Genomic DNA, 21,274 nt, shown 5'->3' on the forward strand with positions numbered 1-21,274 from the left:
CCAGGTGTGGGAAACGGGCTATGGCTAGTCAATGTCTTGATGGTGCTCTTTTATGGCATGTGGCAGTTATTTTACAGCAGTGGAAGGTGTTAGAGGTGGGGTAATGTATGAGAACCCTATAAGATGATATGCATGTTTTTTTGGTAAGCTCACAACTTTTACTATACACTTACTGTTTACATATGTCCATGAATAAATAATATACTTCAATCAATTTTAATGAAAAAAGAAGGGTGCTGATTTTTGGTTTTCGTGCATAAATTGAGATGAGCATGTGATTTCCACCCCTTCATTCTATTAATGTGGTATGTTACATTAATTGATTTTATGTTGAATCACTCTTGCATACTTGGGATAAATCCCAAATGACTGTGATATATAAATCTTTTGCAGTATTCAATTTACAGGTTTTTTTGTTTTGTTCTGAGGATTTTACATCCCATAAGGTCTGTAATTTTCTTTTCTAGTATATGTTTATCTGACTTTGGTATGAGGGTGATGTTGGCCTCAAAGAATGAGTTAGGTAGTAGTGTTCCCTTCTGTTCAGCCATTTTGTCCTTTGGTTTTTTATGATACACATATACTTTTTAAAACTCTCTTTTCCTTTACTGCAACATCCTTTGTTATACAGTTGACCTTTTGTGGTATGTCTAATTGATCCCTTTCTCATTTCGGTTTCTGCCTATTTTTTAATACTTTGTGGTTACCCTATGGCTTCTATTACACAACCCACATCTAAAACTTACTAATTTGAAAAGATACCAACTTAGCTTCAATGGCATACATGTTCTCTGCTTCCATATCCCTTTGTTTCCCTTCTTTATGTTGCTTTTGTCCCACTTCACCTCTTTGTATTTTGCCCATCCATTATCAGGAAATACGCCTTTTTCTTGTTCAATTACATTCTGACTCTTAAAGAATTGAAGTGTAGAGCTGTATACTGAGGATACACTACTACTGGCTTTGCATACACCCTTTCAGTTACCCTTACTGAAGATCTTCACTTCTTTTACATCACTCCAAGGCACTCTCTCCCGTCTTTTTCTTTCAAGCTGCACAACTCCCTTTATACTTCTTACAGGATATATCTTTTATTGACAAACTCTCTCAGGTTCTGTTTACCTATGAATATTTTAAACTCTTCCTCATCTGAAGGACAGTTTTGATGGATAAAGAATTCTGGGCTGGCAGTTTTCTCTTTCAGTACCTTAAATATATCATACCATTGCTTTCTTGCCTCCATGATTCCTGATGAGAAATCAGCACTTCAGTCTGAGGATCCTCTGTATGTGATGAATCATTTCTCTCTTCCTGCTTTCAGAATTCTCTTATTATCTTTGGCATCTGACATTCTTATTAATATGTCTCTAAGAATAGGTCTATTAGGATTTATTCTGTTTGGAGTACACTGCGTTTTAGACGTGTTTATTTATGTCTTTCCTAAGAGTTGGGAAAGTTTTGGCCATTATTCCCTCAATTATTCTTTCTGCCCCTTTCCCTTCTCTTCTTCATGATGCATATGTTTGCACTTCATGCTGTCATTCAAATCTGAGACACTGCTCAATTTCTGTCCATCCTTTTATCTTTCTGTTCTTCTGACTGTATGATTGTAGTTCCCAGATTCTTTCTTCTGCCTTTTCTAATCTGCTTTTGAAAGCCTCTAGTGAATTTTTAATCTCTATTCTTATGCCTTTTAGCCCCATAATTTCTGGTATGTTTCTTTTTATACTTTCAAATTCTTATGTTTCCACATTGTGTCTTCAATATCCATTAACTCTTTATTCATATTTTTCTTCATCTCCCTGAACTGATTTAGGGGATTTGTTTGAACTTCTTTGTTTAGCTGTTTCAAATTCTGAGTCTCTTCTGAAGTTTGTTTTGTTTTGCTTTAAGATAAACAGATTTTCTTTTAATAAGTGTTGGCTAGTTTCACCCACAGTTATCTTAGACAAGGACCTCAAGGCCTAATAACTGTGAGGCTAAATCATCCTATCAGTGAGAAACCGAACTTGGCACTAAGGCTATTTTATTTTTCCTAGTCTGTTTCCTTTCCTTTTTTTAACAAATAAATTTTATTGATACATTTAATAAAGCATATAATCCATCCAAAGAATATATAATCAACGATGTGTGGCATAATCACACAGTTGTACATTTATCATTTCAATCATTAGAGCATTTTCATTACTTCAATAATAATAATAAACAAAAAAGAGACAAACAACAACAACAAGAAATCATCACCTCTCAATCTCTCTATGCTTCCCCTGATGTACATAACTACTATTTCTGGTTATGCTTGCTTGCTTATTTATTTATTTTTATTTATTTTAAAGCAGTTATTATTGAGATACAGTCACATACCATATAAACTATTCAAAGCATCACCACAAGAAATTTTAGAACAAATTCATTATTCCAAAATGAAAAACTCTACACTCCTTAGCTGTCACCTCTCAAACCCTCTATGCTTCCCAACCCTACAAAACCACTAACCTAATTTCATCCTTTTTTGAAAAAGATTTCTTTCTTTCTATCACTCCCCCCCCTCCCCCGGGTTGTCTGCTCTGTGTTCATTCACTGTGTGTTCTTCTGCGGCTGCTTGCATTGTCAGGCAGCATTGGGAAACTGCGCCACTTTTTGTTGCATCATCTTGCTGCGTCAGCTCTCCGTGCATGGGGCACCACTCCCGGTGGGCTGCGCTTTTTTCACACAGGGCAGCTCTCCTTGCAGGGCGCACTCCTTGCACGTGGGGCACCCCTACGTGGAGGCGCCCCTATGTGGCACAGCACTCCTTGCGCGCAGTAGCACTGCACATGGGCCAGCTTCACCACACAGGTCAGGAGGCCCTGGGTTTGAACGTTGGACCTCCCATGTGGTAGGCAGATGTTCTATTCATTGAGCCAAATCCACTTCCCTAATTTCATCTTTATAAACTGATTTATATTTGTTGCCTTGACTGAGCTGTATCTTTCTGTTTCTTAGTATGGCTTGTAATTTTTTGCTGCTGTCTGGATATCTGATTATCTTGATGGGTTAACTCTGAAGGTCAGTTCTCCCGTGCCTAGGGCTTTACTGTTCATTGGCTTTGTGTTAAGGCTCTCTGATGATGTTTGGTCCAACTTATTCCAGACATTTAGAGTAGCTCATGTTTAAATGTTCAGATCCTCTCAGGATGGATTAAGAAAGCCAAGAATGTGTTGCACAGCAAACAGAATCTACCGCATTATAATATTTAAAGTAGTTGATATGGCAATATACTGGAGTTAAAAATACCAAAAAACAAAAGATACATAGTATATATGCTATACGTTTTGATGAACAGAAATTTAAATTTATTAATATTTGTAAAAACCACTCAGCTTCAACTTAGAGTGCATAGACAATCAAAAATATAGAAAATCAATGTATTTAACTATTTTAAATTATTATTTGAAATTATTAATTAGAAAGAGCAAGCCATAAGGTTATACTATAACACTATATAATTCAATGACAGCATACCTGGTAGTCTATTCATGTTCACACCTTGAGCAGAAAGACCAATTCCCATGTAACTGTAAAAAAAGAAAAAGGCAGATTATTATGTTCATATATTTGTAAGTTATCAAACACTCTGAAACATCAGTATTAAGCCCAAGTCAACACTCATACGGCGGGAAGCTGATGTGGCTCAACAGATACAGTGTCCACATACCATACAGGAGGTACAAGGGTTCGACACCCAGGGCCTCCTGGCTCACGTAGTGAGCTGGCCCATGCGCAGCACTGCCTCGCACAAGGAGTGGACCCACACAGGCACGCCCCCGCTTAAGGGTGCCCCCAGTATAAGGAGAGCCGCCCCACCTGAAACCACAGCCCGCCCAGGAGTGGTGCCACACACGGAGAGCTGACGCAGCAAGATGACGCAACAAAGAGACACAGATCCCCAGTGCCACCTGATGAGAATACAAATGGACCCAAAAGAACACACAGCGAATGGACACAGAGAGCAGACAACGGAGTGGGAGTAGAAATGAGAAATGTGAAATAGGAAGCAAATTGTGTAGCCCAACGGAGAGTGAAAATATGGACTACCAAAGAAAGTGATAAATGTCAAATTCATACAAAAACATCTTAAGTACTTAATAAAACTACACTAAGAAATGTGTACACCAGAGATTATACTGGTTTTCTAAAAGTATTTTTGAAAGATTCACAAAATCTACTTTAACACAGGACTCTAAATTCTTTAAAATTCCTGCTTTAATTAATTCACAATAACAAACCCAATACTTGACAAATTTTTAAAAATAATTATCAAAATGCCAAATATTTAGTGTTGAGAAGTAGCACTATTTACATTTTTTGCAAACCTCTTTCATGTGTGGTTTAACAGAAATCAAGTTGATTTTCTTATCTGCCTCTTCATTCAGTCTGTTGTGATATGCTGTTTTGGATTAAGTGTATAAAGAAAGTCCAGCCTTACACAGATTTTTAGTTGGAAAAGGAAGGACTATTGATAGCCTTTCAAAATAATTATGGGTATTCTTCTTTGATACCACACCAAAACGCAAGAGGTGGTCATTTTTAAAGACCAGCTGTAATCTGGAATCTGAAACTATATTCCAGATTATATAGTTTCTGGAATATATAATAGACTTTTCTTTGTTTTTAAGATTTTTATTTATTCCCCGCCCCCCCCATCTGCTCTCTGTGTCTATTCGCTGTGTGTTCTTCTGGGTCTGCTTATATTCTTGTCAGTGGCACTGGGAACCTGTTCCTCTTTTTGTTGCGTCATCTTGCTGCGTCAGCTTTCCGTGTGTGTGGCCCTATTCCTGGGCAGGCTGCACTTTTTTTGCACAGGACGGCTCTCCTTACGGGGCGTACTCCTTGCGCGTGTGGTTCCCCTACGCAGGGGACACACCCGTATGGCACGGCACTCCTTGTGCACATCAGCACTGTGTGTGGGCCAGCTTCACCATGTGGATCAGGAGGCCCTCCCATGATCCCTTGGACCTCCCATGTGGTAGGCGGATGCTCTATCCATTGAGCCAAATCCGCTTCCCTCAACAGACTTCATACTGTGCTCCATAATAATCCATTGGTTTACAACATACTTTGAATGTTTTTTTTCACCCAGCCATGGTTTTAAAATAGCATGTACTGGTCAACTGGAACATATTGGCTCATTGAGTTATGCAGATCTTTCAAATGCTGATAATTTCATTAGATAATGTAAAAATTTCACATTTATTAATATCAGTGATCTCATCAGAGAAATCTCTTAAGTGTTGGCAAGCTATGGTAGAGCTTAAGTTTGTTAAAATTCGAATTTTCACTTAAAAGTTTGTATTTTATCATTAGATATGAATACTGCCCATTGTTTTCCTTGAAGAAACAAGCTCACTTTGTGCATCTCTGAGAAAATGTCTGTCAGATATCTAGATCTGTATAACCACATTCCTGCTAGTCATTCTTTCATGTAAAAATGATGTTCCATGAGAGGGAGGAGGAGGAGGAGAAACAGATGCTTCAGGTCACGATTTAAACAATCATACAGGAGATCTCCCTCAAAACAATCACTAGATTCCAGTACGCAACAGCTTCATGTGTAATTCCCATTTATTTACAAATATTGTTAAAATGATCTGGACAACCAAGGGTTGAGATTCAATACAATTAATTATTTTACCATATCATTAGGACATTCTTAGTAAAACTGGTGTTTTGGAGTTTTTTCCCTTTTTTCTTTTTAAACTACATGTGTGTTACAGTAAAGAATAAAAAGACAGTTTGTTACCACTGCAGTGATTCATACTAGACTGCCAGAAGTTTCACCCACCAACACTTCTGCAGCATCAGTGCAAGTGTGGACACAGTGAAAAAGCAAACGATACCTTAACATTATGATGAAAATAGTTTTAATCTTGCAGAAGGTTTCAGGGATCCCAATAATCAGAGGACTAATGTGAACAACGGTAGAATATACAAAAAATGAAAGTAATTTTTAAAAACTAAATTTAGCATTTGCTGAATTTGTGGATGGATTTCCCCTCTTTTCCCTCTGCCATCTTACATATGAAAGAGGGGAAAGGTGAGGGTAAGGAACATCAGGGTCTCTTCTACTTCACAGTTGGACTAGACTGTGAAGATCTTTCCCCACTCAGGTTTTAGTCTGCCATGAACAAGGACCACAGCAGATCTCTGCTGAACTGCCACCCTGTAACAGGGGAGCAGGAAGTGAGTGCAGCAAGTGAAAAGCCATAAATACTGATGAATTTATCAGTAAGTTTTACATTGCAGGTGGGGGGCTCAATGTAACCACAGTCCTAAAAAGGACTAGGAAACTGTTGTAGCCGAGCTCACAATTCCAATGTTTCCTTAAAGGGTTGGGAGTCCTCTGTCCCCTGGCTTAACCAGGTGACTTTTAACTGCATTTGCACCAACCACAGAATGAGGAGCTCAATGGACAATGTATCCTCTAATTCAAACTCCTTCACCTTAATTTGCAAGCCGTTGGTGCTACTTGCTGAACGATGTGACATTTTATCTGTCCTAATGAAGGCAAAATAATTCCATTGTATTAGAAAAATACTCCTTTAACAAAAGAAGTTCCATATTCTTAAAATTACAACTGGAAGCCATGGTAACTATTTCAAGGAAGAAAATTAAAAGTAATAAGACTGAACTATGAACAATTCATCTTAATTTTTTTTCTTCCCAAAGGGCAGCAGAACATGTGGAGAAGGTAAACAGTCATAAGTAGCAATACTATACATATATGTGGCTGAGGCTGTCCAAGATTTTATGAACTTTCAAGGAAGTAAAGCTTCCCAATATTCAACATCCCCAGTACTCCAGGACAGGTAAACAGGTTTCCCACCCTTCCCCCTCCCCCCAAAAAAAGAAACTCCTTGCCAGAATTCAACTGTACACTAACCAAGACACTTGCTGAAATGTGTCCCCTTTAGTCTAAATTGGATTAATAAGCGCTTTTGGTCTCAAGTTGTTTTCAACTTTGAGAGAAAAGATTAAACCACCCTACTTTCCTATCTTCTTATAGGCCAATGACTACAAAATTCTGCTGGTGAAAATACAGGAGGTTGAAAGATAAGCAAAGAACTGACAGAATCTGAGAGCCAATTGTAAACATTCAAATCCAAGCAGGCTTTGCATATTATACAAGCTCTGCTTAGTAACTGAATCAAAAGTGCAGTACTAACATTATACTATTTTGAAAACGAGTTGTCCATTCACAATATTAAATCTGAATAGAGAGTTTTACTTTTTCTCAAATCACCCTACTATTATAAAACCAATTTGTAGAAGAATGTTAAAGTTAAATTACTTGGACTTTTTGGGGAAATAAACAAAAACTTAAGTTCTTGCCCATTTACCATGGCACAGCGGCTATCGCTAAAACTGCCCTCCCTCTCACCACTCTCCTGCTTCTTTATGTAGACCACACTTCCCTGAACAGGTTTTTTTTTTTTTTTTTTTTAACATTTTGTTGTTTTAACATATATGCAATTCATATTTTCCCATTTTATTCACTTTCAAGTGTGCGATTCAGTAGTGTTAATTACACTTATGGTATTATACTATCATTGCCCCAATTTTTCATCACATCAAGCAGAAACTCTGGACCCATTAAGCAATAACGTCCACTTCCCTCCAATCCTCCCCTCCCCCAGGTCCTGGTAACTACTCTGTCTCTATGAATTTGCATGTTTTAGGTACTTCATATAAGCTACATCATATATTATCTGTCTTTTGTGCGTGGCTTACAACACTCAACATGATGTCTTCAAAGTTTAACCCATGTTGTAACGTATCAGATTCTTAAACACTTTTCAAATACAAAGATTAGAGAGAAAAACAGAGTCAAAAGGAAGTTAAAAAATCATCACTTTGGCGGCGGACTTGGCCCAGTGGTTAGGGTGTCCGTCTACCACATGGGAGGTCCGCGGTTCAAGCCCCGGGCCTCCTTGACCCGTGTGGAGCTGGCCCATGCGCAGTGCTGATGTGCGCAAGGAGTGCCGTGCCACGCAGGGGTGTCCCCCGCGTAGGGGAGCCCCACGCACAAGGAGTGCGCCCCGTAAGGAGAGCCGCCCAGCACAAAAGAAAGTGCAGCCTGCCCAAGAGTGGCGCTGCACACATGGAGAGCTGACACAACAAGATGATGCAACATCATCATTCCTGTACTGCTGACAACAACAGAAGTGGACAAAGAAGACGCAGCAAAATAGACACAGAGAACAGACAACTGGGGCGGGGGGGGGGGGGGGGGAAGGGGGTAGAAATAAATAAATCTTTGGGGAAAAAAAAAAAGAAGTCCTAATCTTAACAGGTAATCTAAAAAAATCACTTAAAAAAGTTAGCATTTGTTGAACACTTATTATTTACCAAGAGAAGAGCTAACTAAACATTTCATATCATCTTACTTAATTCTTTGAATATGGGGTATTATTAACCCCACTATTCAGATAAAATAATGGCATTAAATAACTCTATTCAAAGTACAGCGCTACAAAACAGAAGGCCCAGAATTCAGATTCCAAAATATGTACAGGTAAAGGGAAAGAAGGCTATATATTAATGTTAGGACCAGTTTAATCACTGTGAAATGTCTAAGAGTACCCTAAAAATTCTGAGATTTCACTATATTTCTTACAAGTTTAAGGATGGGTACATCTGGTTTCATAAATAAAATGCTATCAAAACTATAGCTTTTTCAGTCAACCTGAACACTAAAACTTTGAACATTTTCATAAAGTTCAAAAAGTAAGTATAAGTATCAAATTACATGGAAGTTACAAAAAAGACTCTGGTAAACAAAACGATCAAACTTAGATTTATAAGCACCAACACATTTTCAAAAAACATTTAAGTCTTTTGCCATCTGTTAAGAATAAGGATTTCATTATTTTTATATTCCCCCCTTCCCCTCCTCCCACCCTGCTGTTTTTGCTATCTGTGTTGTCTTTCTCTTCTCATTTTTTCTCTAGGATTCACCTGGGATTCGATCTTGGAGACCTCTGATGGGGAGAGAGGTTTCCTGTCAAGTGTGCGACCTCAGTTCCTGGTCTCTGCTGCGCTTCACCTTGACTCTCCCCTTGTTTCTCTTCTGATGCATCACCATCTTGCTGCGCGACTCACTTGCATGGGGCACTGGCTCACCACGCAGGCACTCGCATGGGCACTGGCTTGCCGCACGGGCACACTTGCTCTTCTTCTTTTTACCAGAAGGCCCCAGGGATCGGACCCAGACCCTCCCAAAATGGTAGGCGGAAGCTCCATCAGTTGAGCCACATCTGCTTCCCAGAATAGGGTATTTTAAACCCAGGAAATAATAAAACCAAATCTTCAACTTATTAACATGTGAGAGTCCACACATATAGGTTTCAAACACGGAAAATATTATGCCCTAGAGCAACTACATTTTGGTTTTCTATAAGTATAATAACAATAAGAACATGCCCAAATACTAGTCTACAAGAATATGAAAAATATAACCAAGAAAACCACAGAACTCAAGGAACACAAGAGATATGACATCCCTGTGTGGAATGGCACTCCTTGTGTGCATCAGCACTGCACGGGGGCCAGCTCATCACACAGGTCAGGAGGCCCTGGGTTTGAACCCCGGACCTCCCATGTGGTAGGTGGATGCTCTATCTGTTGAGCGAAATCTGCTTCCTTTTACATTATATTTTAATATGAAAAATATTGAGGCAAAATCTTGTTAGTCTAGAAAAGACCATTTTTATTTAAAAGGAACTCTCACAAATTCAGGTATCCTTGAAGTACAAGACTAAGTTGAGACAACAGTAAAGAAATCCTCAATGCCATATCTTACCATGTGAAATCATAAAGAAAGGACAAGAAAAAGATTAGTGCTATTAATTCTTGAAAGAATATGCTATTCTATGGTTAGGTCCATATAAAAAATTGTGACAAGTGAATGTTGCTCAGTTGTTGAGCATTTGCTTTTCATGTACGAGATCCAAGGTTCAACCCCTGTACCTACTTAAAAAAAAAATTATGGATTTAAGGACCAGTAATTTATGAATTTGAGAGTTGTCAAATGTGTTAGTGAACATTAGCAATAGGTGAAAAGAATCATTATTAGTTACATCTTCTGCCTCTTGAGAATGAAATAGTGGTCAAATGAATATTGGGTCATCGTGACAGGAGTTTCCTACCCACGGGCACCCTAGCAGTAGAATTCTCATCAAGTAATTCTCTACTGACTTTTGAGGAGAAGGGATTCACCTCTTAACTTTTTTTTTTCCTAGTCGTAGTTAAGATATGAAAGAGCCTGCATGGCGGCTCTTGTACCTTGGGGCCTGGTTAGGAAGTCTAACTCAAAAACCCCGGAAGGCTCCATTCTTGAGCCTATGTACTATATGCAGGAATCTATGAGCAATGGTTTCATTTGGGGCAACTTGAAGACTTCCATGTTGTAAGGGAAAAAAATAGGATCCAGTCTTCTTATACAATTCCCTATTCCAAATCGGAACTGTGGTCTCAGGGCCTTCATGCTGGCTAAGTGCCCCAGGTACTCAAAGGACACCCTTGTCACAAAGCCAGTTCCTCATCTGGTTAAAATGCACAGTCAGACCACATCTATGTTTTTAGTATTTACTGCTGAGAATGACATCAGTAAATGTTCTGTCTGTATATATATTTAATGGAATTCATTTCATTTCAATTTAAAATGTAAAATGATCAACTTCTTCCAAAGAGATTAAAAATTACTTTTTTATTGTCCTCAATTCAGATGTCTCAAAATTTTAAATATTATTACATTTTTGTTAGTTATCTTCATGTGAATTCAGTATTTTAACAATCACTAATTTACTTTTTTTAAAAAAGATTTATTTTTTTTTATTTCTCTCCCCTTCCCCCCTTCCCCCTCCCATTGTCTGCTCTCTGTGTCCATGTGCTGTGTGTTCTTCTGTGTCTGCTTGGATTCTTGTCAGCAGCACTGGGAATCTGTGTCTCTTTTTGTTGCGTCATCTTGCTGTGTCAGCTCTCCCTGTGTGCGGCACCACTCCTGGGCAGGCTATGCTTTTTTTGCCCAGGGTGGCTCTCCTTATGGGGCACACTCCTTGCACATGGGGCTCCCCTACGTGGGGGACACACCTGCATGACACAGCACTCCTTAGGTGCATCAGCACTGCACGGGGGCCAGCTCACTACCTGGGTCAGGAGGCCCTGGGTTTGAACCCTGGGCCTCCCATGTGGTAGGTGGACGCTCTATCAGTTGAGCCAAATCCACTTCCTATTTTCCTATTTTTTAACAACTAATTTACTCTTTGCCTCTATAGTCTTTAGAATATTACTATTTTCATATGAATATTTCCACATCCTTCGTATCTCTTGAATTAAATATGGTGACTATTTTTTAGCTGGGAGTGATCTGACAGGGCATCTAATTCAGAACCTTATTTTGAGAAGTCAAGTAATTTTCTTTTTAAGTTTGGGATTACATTCACATTTACCAGTAGTCACGTCAGTGAAATAGCATATTGGGGGTGATTTTGGGTTTTCCTTTTCTCCCTGCTTTTCTGTAGACAAGCTGTCCCTACCATATATTATTCTCTGTAATACCTCTACTTTAGGTCCTGTTTCCTTCTGATTTGAAAAGAGAGAGTCTCGTAATTATAAATTATATTCTAGCTCTGAGGAACTCAGCTAAGAAATGTTTTCTTCATTAAGAGTAACTGGATTATTGCAGAATGACCACAGAAGTAATATTATGCTATTGGCCATATAAAAACTAACCCATGAAACTGTCAAAAATTGCAGAAAAGGCAATTCAAGATTTTCCTACTCATCTGCTATCGAGATTTATTCCTTGGAGTCCACATGATGGGTCCACACTTCCGCTCAAACCTAGGAGATCATCACCTGTGATTTCTAGAGAGGCAGGTAAAGATGTGAAACGGCACTTAACCATCTCAGAACATGATTCAAAATCACAGAGCTATGACTGTACAGTAGATACACTGGACTTTCTATTTGAAACTAATTGAAAAAGAAGCAGCACTTAACCAGTCTCATAAGCTAAATGAACAGACTAATTCTGGAAATATGAATAAACAATCAAAAAAGGGAGAAGAGCACTTGAAGTGGGCTTGGGGAGTTTCAATTTCCAGCAGTAATTGTACAGAAAGATTTTTCCTTTATCTAAAAAACTGTAAGACTATTTAAAGGCACTAAATTTGCACTCTATTTATAGGGCTAGATGGACAATAGAACACTTTTTGTGACAGCTAAACTACGGGAGACTTTTGGGCAAAACTCAAATTAGCAGGCACACTGAACTACCAACTTGTAATGCAATGATTCAGACATTTAGGGCAAATAAGGGTTTCTGTGATGTTATGTACTGTGAATATGTAGGACATCTTCTTAAAAGAAGATTAAGTCTTACTGGGAAAATCCATTTATTTGTATATGAATATGGTGCTATTTTTAGTATGTAATGAATTTCACTGATTTTCAAAAAGAATATTGTGAATAAACTGAGCATAGACAGAAACAGTAAAAAGAAAATAACTCCACTTATAATAGGATCAAAAAACAAAAAATTAAGACGCACAAGACATAAACTATGTCTATATGGAAAATTATCAAACACTGCTGAGAAAATTAAAGACAACATAAATACACGGAAAGATATATTATGCTTCTGACAAATTTTAAAATATATTTTTATATATTTTTAAGATACTTAGATAACAAAATGTTACATAAAAAAATATAAGGGATTCCCATATGCCCCACTCCCCATACCTCCCACTTTCCCCCATATTAACAACTTCTTTCATTAGTTTGATACATTCATTGCAATTGATGAACACATTCTGGAACATTACCACACAGCATGGTTTATAGTTTACATTGTAGTTTACACACTCTCCCACTCCTTCTGTAGGTTATGGCAGGATATACAATGTCTTGTATCTGTCTTTGCAATGTCATTCAGGACAAATCCATGTCCTGAAAATGTCCCATATTATACCTCTTTTTTCCTCTTCCTGCCTTCAGCAACTCCAGACAATTCAATTTTATTAAAACTGGAGTCTACTTCAATTTGATTGTTTTTTCTCTTTATTTTTTTTAATGTTACATTCAAAAAATATGAGGTCCCTATATATCCCTCACCCCCCTCACCCCACTCCTTCCATAACAACAACCTCCTACATCATCACGGGGCATTCCCTGCACTTGGTGAACACATCTCTGAGCACTGCTGCACCACATGGCAAATGGTCCACATTACAGTTTACACTCTCCCCCAGATCTTTAGAGTTAATGCAGTCTAAATCATAATCAGTTATTTTTAGTTTGTAAAATCTGACAAGCCATTTTACTAAAATTAAATGGAAATACAAAGGATCTAAAATAGCCAAAGAAAGTCTGAAAAAGAACAACAAACCAAGCAATCAAGACAGTGTGGTACTGACATGAGGATCTATTTAAGATCAAAGGGATAAGATTAAATAAAGAGCTTGGAACAGACCTACACTCAATAGTCATTTTGTATTTTACAACACCGCAAAAACAATCCAAAAGGAAAATTTAGCAAATATTAATAGAATTGATATGCATATAGAAAAAAAGAACCTTAAATATACCTCATACTATTCACAAAATCAATTTGAGATGTCCTAAATATAAAAGATAAAGGTCCTAAATACAAATATTAAAACTTTAGCTTCTGGGAAACGGACTTGGCTCAATGGATAGGGCGTCCACCTACCATATGGGAGGTCCACGGTTCAAACCCCGGGCCTCCTTGACCCGTGTGGAGCTGGCCCATGCGCAGTGCTGATGCGCGCAGGGAGTGCTGTGCCACGCAGGGGTGTCCCCCGAGTAGGGGAGCCCCACGCACAAGGAGTGCGCTCCATAAGGAGAGCTGCCCAGCGCGAAAGAAAGTGCAGCCTGCCCAGGAATGGTGTCGCACACACGGAGAGCTCACACAGCAAGATGATGCAACAAAAAGAAACACAGATTCCCGATGCTGCTGATAAGGATGGAAGCAGTCACAGAGGAACACACAGCAAGTGGACAGAGAGAGCAGACAACTGGGGGACGGGAAGGGGAGAGAAATAAATAAAAAATAAATAAATCTTTAAAAACACTTTAGCTTCTAAAAGAAAACATGTAAGAATGCCTTTATGACATGGGAATAAAGCAAAGATTTAATAGGACAGAGAAAGCAAGAATCTTAAAACAATAAACTCCAAAACTTCACCAAAATTAAAAACTTCTGCTCAATAAAAAGCCCAATCTTTAAAAACAGAGAAAAGATCTGAATAGATGCATCACAGAAGATACTACAAATGGTTAAGAAGTGAAAGAAAAAGTGCTCAACATCATTAGTCATCAGGGAAATGCAAATTAAAACCACACTGATATAACACTACACGCCCACCAGATGGTTAAAACCTAAGAGAAAGACACCAGCAGTGCTGCCAAGGACACAGAACCAAAGGAACTCTCACACACTGCTGGTGGGAATTTGAAGCGGTACAACCTCTCTGAAAAAAAGACTGGCAGTTTCTCAAAACACTAAACACATAACCTACCCCATGACCCAGTAATTCCACTAATAAGAGAAATGAGGACATATGTCCACATAAAGCCTTGTGTAAGAACAATACAAACTGTTCACTGCAGCTTTATTCACAATAGTGAAAAGCTCGAAACAGCCTGGGGAATCCATCAACAAGAGAAGGGGTAAACAAACTGTAGGCCCTTCTTCCACTCATAAACAAAAGAAAATAAATTACTGATACATACAACATGGGTGAATCTCAAAAACATTATGTTGAATCAAGGATGCCTTACAGAGTATGTGTCATGATTCCTTTTAATGACATTCTGTAACAGGCAAGGCTCAGCTATGACAGAAAAATCACATCAATGGTTGCCTCAGAAGGAGTGGTGACAGGCCCTGAATGGGAATTGGCATGAGAGAACTTATCTGGGATTATGGCATTGTTCTGCATTTTAATATGGATTTGCATTTCACAGCTGTGTGTCTGCAAAACTCAAATGGTACAATAATATCTGTGCAGTGTATGGCATGTAAATTCTACCTCTAGAAAAACCAAAACACAAATATCAAACACTAGGGGTGAAACGTGCTGACTTTTAAATGTATGAAGAAATAAGATAGGGGAAGCTGACGTGGCTCAACTGATAGAGCGTCCTCCTACCATATAGAAGGTCCAGGGTTCAAACCCAGGGCCTCCTACCCGTGTGGTGAGCCGGCCAACGTGCAGCACTGATGCGCACAAGGAGTGCCGTGCCACAAAGGGGTGTCCCCGCGTAGGGGAGCCCCACAGGCAAGGTGTGCACCCGCAAGGAGAGCCACCCCGCACGAAAAAAGCACAGCCCGCCCAGGAGAGGTGCCACACACATGGAGAGCTGACACAGCAAGATGACCCAATAAAATGAGACAGAGATTACCGGTGCCGCTGACGAGAATACAAGCAGACACAGAAGAACACACAGCAAATGGATACAGAGAGCAGATGGGGGGGTTAAAAATAAACAAATAAGATGGATTAAACAGATGGACAGATATGTGATAACACAATTATAGTCAGCTATGTTATAATGTAACATATGCATTCCTAAATATCACCAGACTACACAAAATTGTGAATAAAAACCATAGTGCTTATAAGGAAAATGGAGATAACAGCACAGTTCTAAAAAACCTCAACAGTAACACATTTGGGAAAGGAAGGAAAAAAAAAAAAAAAGAAACCCAAGCAAAGCAATAGCCAAGTTTTGTACATGTTAAATGGTAAAGAAATACATAAATACTACAATAAATATGGCACTTTACCTTTAGAATGACCTCAAGTTTGTCTGGGGAAGTGGGTGTCAGAAGGGTGACTTATCATGAAGTGGTAGAAGGAGGGTTATCTGCCAGGGAAATCTGTGATCTCAAATGTGGATGGGTGTGACTCCTAACACACAAGTAACTTAGGTAAGTGTGAGGTGTCTGTGGTGTGCATGTGGGTATGTTTTACCTATTCCTACCAGGCTGAGTTCAAGTAGATTTATCAAGTGGTTCTTGGGAACTAAAATCACATATAAGCAAACAAACAGCTTGAATTTCTTTGTACTTGAACAGAGTCACATTTTCAATATAAGCATTGTACCAAAACTGACTGGACAGTAATTTTTTAAAATTTTAATTGCCTTTTTTAAAAAAAGATACATAGATCACAAAAATATTACATTAAAAGATATAAGAGGGGAGGAAAGCAGCTGTGGCTCAATCAGTTGGGCTCCCATCTACCATATGGGAGCCCTCGGTTCGCATCCTGGGACCCCCTTGTGAAGGCAGGCTCGCTCCCAAGCACCACGGAGCACTGCCTGGCTGCAAGTGCAGCGGAGTGCAGACTCAGCAAGGTGATGCAACAAAAAAGAGAGACAAACAAAAACACAGAAGAGCGTGCAGCGAATGGAAGCAGAGAGCAGATAAGAAGCAAGCTGCAAGCGGGTGGTGAATAAATAAAAATAAATACAGACACACAGAAGAACGCAAAGCAAATTGACACAGAGAGCAGACAGTAAGCAAAAACCACAAGGGGGGGGATAAAAAAATACATATATATAAGTGGGGAAGTGGATGTCACTCAATCGATTGGGCTCCTGTCTACCATATGGGAGGCCCTGGGTTCATGTCCCACGCAGCAAGATGACGCAACAAAGGGAGACAAGTAGACACAGAGGAATGCGCAGCAAATGGACACACAGAGCAGACAGCGAGCAAGCGGCAAGGGGGGAGGGGTAAATTTAAAAAATAAATCTTTAAAAAATATATACATATTTTTAATATATATATATGAAGTTCTCGTATACCCCACACCCCACCTGACTTCTCACACATCAACAACCTCTTTCATCAGTGTGGCACATTCACTGCATTTGGTGAATACATTTTGGAACATTGCTGCACCACATGGATTACAGTTTACATTGTAGTTTACATTCTCCCCAAGGACATTCAGTGGGTTATGGCAGGATATATAATGAACAGTAAACTGTTAATCAGAGAACCTAAATGACGAGTACATAGCTGTTCACTATATAATTCTTTACATTTTTGTTTAAAATTTTCAAAATGAAATGTTGAGGAACAAAGTTTAAACTAAGTGTTCAAAGGATAGTTAAGTATACTAAGGTTTTTGCAGTGTTGAAGAGAAAAATAGAAACAAAGGTAAATCTTAAGGGAAACCATAAAAAATGGATAAAATTTCAAGCATAATAAAAACAGGAATAAAAAATCTTTAACAACCGCACAGAAATTAAAATAGGCAAAAAGTAATGTAAAAGATCGACAACTAAAAAACAAAATGTATTAACATGCTTAAATAGATCAGTAATCTAAGTCAATGTACATGAATGGAATCTACCTATTTTAAGACAAATATTGTCATATAAGATTATAATAACTCTATTATATGGTACTTATTGGTAACCACATCAAAAACAAACCTATAAAGATAGGCTTAAAATTAAGGTATGGAAGAAGCTATAACAGAAATTCTAAACAAAAGGAGGATGATGTAATATTTTTAATTCAAAAAAGAAGTATACAACATATGTGTATCATGACTGTGTGTGAACTTGACACAATCTTGAACATATGAAGCAAAAACAATCGAATTGGAACAACTTTTTTAAAACCCACAATCTCAGTTTTTAACATGTATCAATGAAAAAACTGATAGATTCTAACTCCCAGCTGTGAACAATGAGACCTAAGCAAAAGATGGCTAATACTGGGCAAAAGGGGACATTTCTGGGAAACTTTTTCTCCTTTTCTGACAAAAAGAGACAAGTATGGCTGGCACAGTCCCTTCCTACTTCTTGTTGTGAATGTGATGATGCCTAATGCTACAGCAGCTATTTTGTGACCAAGAGGCAACCCACAGCTAATATCCTCTCTGGTAAAAGAATGAAAGAGCTTTCCCTGTAAGATCAGGGACAAGACAAAGATGTTAGCTTACACCACTGCTAGTCAACATTATACCAGAAGTTCTAGCACCAGAGCAGTTAGGCAAGAAAAAGAAGGGAGGGGAGGGGAGGGGAGGGAAGAAAAAAGAAAAGAAAAAAGACATCCAAACTGGAAAGGAAGAAGTAACACTACCTCTATTTGCAGGTGATATTATCCAACATATATGGAAAATTCCAAAGAATCCACAAGACAGCTACTAGAGTTAATAAACAAATTCAACAAATATGCAGGCTAAAACATCAAAATGCAGAAATTAGCTGTGTTTCTATACTTCAGCAATGGACAATCCAAAAAGAAATCAAGAAAACAAATACATTTACAATAGCATCAAGAGTAAAACATCTGGATGGGGTTGAATGGGACCTCACATATATATTTTTAATGTAATATTATTACAAAGCCAATAAAAAATAAAAAAATTAAAAAAAAAAAAGAGTAAAACATCTAGTATATGAAAGAAAGATAAACTAAAAACTACAAAACATTGCTCAAAGAAACTTTAAAAGAGACCTAAATAATACGGCAAGAAATTCCAGGCTCATGGATTGGAAGGCTTAATATTGTTAAGGTATCAACAGTACACAAAGCAACATAGAGATTCAGCAAAATCCCTGTCAAAATTTCAGCTTTTTTTGTAAAAAAGGAAAAACAAATCATCAAATTCATACAAAGTGACAAGGGGAACTGAATAGCCAAAACCTTGAAAATTAAGTACAAAATTGGTTTTAAAACAAAAGCTACAATAACCAAAATGGTAAGGTACTATCATAAGGACAGACATAAGAGAACAAAACAATAGCAATTGAGAGTCCAGAAATAGATCTGCATACCTACAGCCAGCTGATATTTGACAAGGCCACCAAGTCCACTCAACTGGGACAGAGTCTCTTTTCAATAAATGGTGCAGGGAGAACTGGATAGCCATATCCACAAGAATAAAAAAGGATCCTTATCTCAAGCCCTAAACAAAAATTAATCCAAGATGGATAAAGACCTAAATATAACTGCCAAGACCATAAAACTCCTAGAAAATAATGTAGGGAAACAACTATGAGATCTTGTGGTAGGCAATGGTTTCAGAAACTTTACACCCAAAGCACAAACAATGAAAGAAAAAAAATAGATAAATGGGACCCCTCAAAATTAAACACTTTCGCACCTCAAAGAACTTTGTCTAAAGGGTAAAAGGGCAGCCTACTCAATGGGAGAAAATATTTGGAAACCCCATTTCCAATAAGGGTATAATATTCAGCATATATAAAGAATTCCTATAACTCAATAAAAAAAGACAACCAACTCCCTTTAAAATATGGGCAAAAGACTTAAATGCAAATCAAAACCACAGTACGATATCATTTCACACCTACTAGAAGAGCTGCTATTAAAAAAAAACAGAAAACTTCAAGTGTTGGAGACGATGTGGAGAGACAGCAACTCATTCATTGCTGGTGGGAATGTAGAATGGTGCAGCCACTGTGTAAGATAGTTTAGTGGTTCCTCAGGAAGCTAAGTGCAGAAGTGCCAGATGATCCAGCAATCCCACTACTAGGTATATACCCAGAAGAAAGCAGGGACACAAACAGATATATACACATACTAATGTTGATTTCATAGCAGCATTATTCACAACTGCCAAAAGATGGAAGCAACCCAAGTGTCCATCAACAGATGAATGAACAAAATGTGGTATATCCATACAACAGAACATTACTCAGCTGTAAGAAGGAATGAAGCACTGACACATGGGACAAGATGGTTGAACCTCGAGGACCTTATGTTGAGAGAAATAAGCCAGACACAAAAGGACAAATACTGCATGATCTCACTGTCACGAGCTAAGTAAAATGAGCAGACGCGTGGACGTAAAGTTTGGAAGATAAGTTACCAGGAGATAAAAGGGAAGTAGAGGATGGTGAGTCGATGCTTAATCTGTGCAGAATTTATAATTAAGTTGACTGTGAAGTTTGGAAATGGATGGGGGTGATGGTGGCACAGCGATGTGAGTGTAATTAACAGCACTGAAGTATGTGTGTGCGAATGTGGCTGAAAGGGGAAGTTTGGGGTGATACATGTTGCTAGAAGGAAAACTAGAGGATAAAACGGGAGGTTGTGTAACAGTGAACTCTGTGGTGACTAAGGATGTGGTTAATAATGCAAATATAAGAATGCTTTTTCAGGACCCATAACAAAGCTATATTGCTGGTTTATGAGGGGAAAATGCACCTAAAGCATGCTTCTTTTTTTTTTTTCTTCCCAGATTAGATACTTTATTTTTTAAAGCATAAGAGTGATGGGTCTGGAGTGCTAACAGGGGAGACAGCAAAGAACTCTTCCTGCCTAATTACAGTAAATCTCTGGATAGCTGAAGATATCCTGAGAATTTTCACTTCAACTTCTCATTTTTCTTTTTTCAACAAATAGAAATTTTATTGATACACATTACTAAAGCATACCATTCAAGTGTACAATCAATGGTATTTGGTATCACATAAGTTGTGCATCCATTACTTCAATCATTATTAGAACATTTTCATTATATCAACAATTATAATAAGCAAAAACCAGATAAACAACAAACAAGGAAATTCTTCATCTCTCAATCAATCTCTGTTTTCCTTGCTGTACATAGCTGCTATTTAACACATACTTCTATGGGATATGAATATATTTTTGTTGTCATAGGTATGTTTTCTGGATAAACAGAGGCCCACAATAGTCCTAATAAAACACTAAGTTTCTCTTCTGGGGAAGTCCTGCTACTTTCTCAAATAAGATGGCAAAAAACTTACTTTTTCTTTCCTTATGAAAGAAAACAGGCCAATAAGCCTGTTGAATTTATGAACCTTATTCTTGTGAAAATGAAACTTAAGCCTAATTATAATTAATGCCTAAGAGTTACCTCCTGAAACCTCCTTGTTATTCAAATGTGGCCTCACTCTAAGCCAAACACTGCAAATAAACTCAGTACCTTATCTAGACATGGGATATAACTCCTGGGAATGGGACTCCTGGCACCAAGGAATTATTACCAATCATTAATCAGGGATGTATTTGGAAAAAGACCTTGACCAAAAGGGAAAAATGTTAAAAAAAAGAGCTATTATGGCTAAGAGATTTCAAAGTGAGTTGGGGGGTCATACCAGAGGTTACGCTTATGCAGGTCTCCGACAGATTTCACTACCTGCTGCAGTAAACAAAGCCTCAAACAAGAGTGCTCCCGAGGGCTCTGGACAT

At 38.2% G+C, this 21,274-nt stretch overlaps 1 protein-coding gene and 1 pseudogene across 1 annotated transcript in view; one reads left to right on the plus strand and one right to left on the minus strand.

Annotated features, from left to right (window-relative positions):
• The window catches only part of RANBP9 (RAN binding protein 9), a 115,281-nt gene that overhangs the window by 33,633 nt on the left and 60,374 nt on the right, over positions 1-21,274 (minus strand). Inside the window, exon 3 of the mRNA XM_058285237.2 lies at positions 3,505-3,557. Within this exon, the coding sequence (XP_058141220.1) occupies positions 3,505-3,557 (53 nt within the window). The remainder of the gene's footprint in view (positions 1-3,504; positions 3,558-21,274) is intronic.
• On the plus strand, positions 11,640-12,546 carry LOC105745735 (shieldin complex subunit 3 pseudogene; annotated as a pseudogene).

This window comes from Dasypus novemcinctus, chromosome 22 (assembly GCF_030445035.2).
Source record: "Dasypus novemcinctus isolate mDasNov1 chromosome 22, mDasNov1.1.hap2, whole genome shotgun sequence".
NCBI classification, from domain to species: domain Eukaryota; kingdom Metazoa; phylum Chordata; class Mammalia; order Cingulata; family Dasypodidae; genus Dasypus; species Dasypus novemcinctus.